This window comes from Nannospalax galili, unplaced genomic scaffold, assembly GCF_000622305.1.
Source record: "Nannospalax galili isolate Female #2095 unplaced genomic scaffold, S.galili_v1.0 scaffold1813, whole genome shotgun sequence".
Lineage (NCBI taxonomy): Eukaryota > Metazoa > Chordata > Mammalia > Rodentia > Spalacidae > Nannospalax > Nannospalax galili.
This window is the reverse complement of record NW_008333061.1, coordinates 66,498-69,280: the sequence shown is the minus strand read 5'-3', so window position 1 is coordinate 69,280 and position 2,783 is coordinate 66,498. Positions and strand designations below refer to the sequence as shown.

The window sequence follows — 2,783 nt, the reverse complement described above, 5'->3', positions numbered from 1 at the left end:
TCTAATAAAGACAAGGGACTTTTCACTTAGCAGTAACAAAGCAGGGATTTTCTGCTACCTTCTCACTACTCTGTATGGCAGGCCTTATCGAGGACCAGATTTTCTACACTATATCAGATACAGTTGTTCTGAGAATTAAACACCATGCCATAAAGCATGTAGCATGTTGCTGTGTGCTCAGAAAAGATTAACGTAAGCTTCCTTTAATACTCCCCTTAGCTGGAGGGCTCAATTTTAGAAAATTCAGTCTCCTTATCCTGACCCTTGCTTTCTGTTATTTCTGAAAGTCATGCCCAGCTAGGCCAGATTCCCACCTCCCCCATCAGTACCCTAGACCGGCGATCCAGCTCTGTCTGACTAGTAGTGAATCCCTTCAAGTATCTAATAAAATGAGGCTGGAGAAATGGCTCAGTGGTTAAAAGCACTGGTTGCTCTTGCGGAAGACCAAGATTTAGTTCCTAGAACCCATATTGTGGCTAACAACAATCTGCAACTCCAGTTCCAGGGGTTCCAATGGCTTTCTGGGCTCCATGGGTATCACACATATGTGGTACACTCACATACATGCAGGTAAAAAATTCATACATTTAAAATAAAAATGAATTTTTAAAAAATTTTAAAGGAGTCTGCTATGTAGTGATAGGTGCCCTCACTCTGCAAACCCTTACACTGTACACAGTACACATGACTTAAGAACAAAGACAATCAAAGAGGGTATGAAGGCCGTGCTTGGAAACCTGTTAAGATCCTTTCCCCTAGATTGTCATTCTGACTTGATTGTGTGTCCTTTGTAGCCTACAGCGTCTCATGAGAAGGCCTCTTGGCCCTGAACACATGGGCTTTACCTGGTTTGGGGGTCTGTGCTTGTGAAGGTGTTGGAGAAGAAGAGATGGCATCTCTTGTTGACCTTAGAGCTTGTGTGGGTCCTGTAGGTGTAGGTTTTATTGTAACTGTTGATCTTGTAGCTGCAATTCCTGTAGCTGTGGGTATCTTTGTGGTTGTGGGTCTTACTTTGGTTTGGGGTCTCCTTGTAGTCGTGGGTCTTGTCATTGTGTATATCTTTGTGGTTGTGGGTCTTACTGTAGTTTGGGGTCTCCTTGTAGTTGTGGGTCTTGTCGTTGTGGGTATCTTTGTGGTTGTGGATCTTACTGTAGTTGTGGGTATTCTTGGAGGTCTTGTTGGAATTTCTGGAATTAGAAATCAACAGAAAGTCCAAATCACTCAAGTAAGAAGAAACAAGAGCTTCCTGCTAATAATCCACACCCTAGCATACCAAGAGGCTGTCCCCAGGCAGAAGCATCTTCCCTAAAATCCTGATCTTTATTATTCACCAACTACAATCTGACAGCAGAAGGCATCAGAGAAATTATCACCAAATGGAAACAGCTGCTCCTATTTTACTGAAACATTTTTTTTTCAAAGACAGGTTATTAGATTCACTTATCTCTCTAAATATCTCTGTGAGATAAAGTTTGGAGAGCCTAGGGCTGATTTTGTTCCTCTCAATGGCAAACAATTGATTTAAACAACATGTTCCAGACCCAGTATGTACAATTCACTTAGTCCTGAGAGTATACTCAATAAAGCCCTGCATCTTAACTGAGGAATAGCTAAGCCTATTTGCCTTTGAGACATCTATGTAATGCCCATCACAAAGCATTTGCACTTTTGGGTCAGAAGTGGACACACACATCTAAAAAATACATGTTGAGCTTCCCTTATCCAAAGATGCTTGGTACAGGAAGCTTCAGAACTTAGCTATTTCTAAAACTTTTGGAATACTTCCATATTAATATCTTGTGGATGGGGCTCAAATATAAGCATGAATCAATGCATGGTTCATATATCACAGTTTATATACATAGCCTAAATTTAAGTTACTGTACATTTTGTCATTGTGTGCATCAAAAAATTTTCATTATGTAAAATCTTCCACTTGTATTGACAAATCAGTGCTCAAAGTTTCAGAATTTGAAACACTTAAGATTTTGTGTTTTATAAGTAGGGAGGTTCAGCCTGTAAAAGCAAAAGGATCAAATATGCTATAAAAATTTAAACAGCTTATTGAAGGCCTGAGGGCTTCCCAGAGTTTCAAGACTTGAATTAAAACAAAACAATGCCTAGTAGTAAAGATAAGTAGCAAAGGAATCAGGCAGAAATGCACACTTTCTTTTGATCAAGTAGACACATTTCCTTTAAGTAGTTTCTGTTTGTTTGTTTGACATGTTTGTGTATTTGTTTTTGAGATAAGGTCTCCTTTTAGCCCCAGCTGGCCTGGAACTCGCTGTATAAACCAGACTGGCCTCCATCTCACTGAGATCTGCCAACCTCTGCCTCCGTGTGCCACCATGCTTGGAATTTTCCCTAATTCATAAGTCTGCTAACTATAAACTAAAACCTCAGGAATGGGGAACAATTGGTTTGAAAATTCTTCTTTATGAAGGATATAATGTAATTTGAAATCTAGCCAGCTTCACCTTAACAGAAAGAAAAAATAATTTATGTCCTTATATGCATGGAATTAGTGAAAGTAAAGGGTCATCTTCCCTTTGAAATGGAGATCTTTTTTAAAGGTTAAAACGTCATTTAATTTATGTCTTATAGGGTTTATACTGAGTACAATATTGTGTAACTGTAATAATTCAACTGTAAACCTAAAAATTTACAGCCAATTTTGAAAGAGATGCATCCTACCTCAGGAAACCGTTATTGAATATGTCAATTGTGTTGTAATGATATGCTTCTTCTAAGTATGTTGTTATTAAATAAATAATTTTTAAAAA

General features: G+C 38.4%; 1 protein-coding gene across 1 annotated transcript in view; it reads right to left on the bottom strand.

The window, feature by feature from the left end:
* Positions 1–795: 795 nt before the first annotated feature.
* Positions 796–2,783, bottom strand: part of LOC115069412 (hepatitis A virus cellular receptor 1 homolog) — a gene marked incomplete at its 5' end in the record, with an annotated part of 41,847 nt that continues 39,859 nt past the window's right edge. The window contains one exon of the mRNA XM_029560989.1: positions 796–1,187. Coding sequence (XP_029416849.1) covers positions 796–1,187 — 392 coding nt within the window. The remainder of the gene's footprint in view (positions 1,188–2,783) is intronic.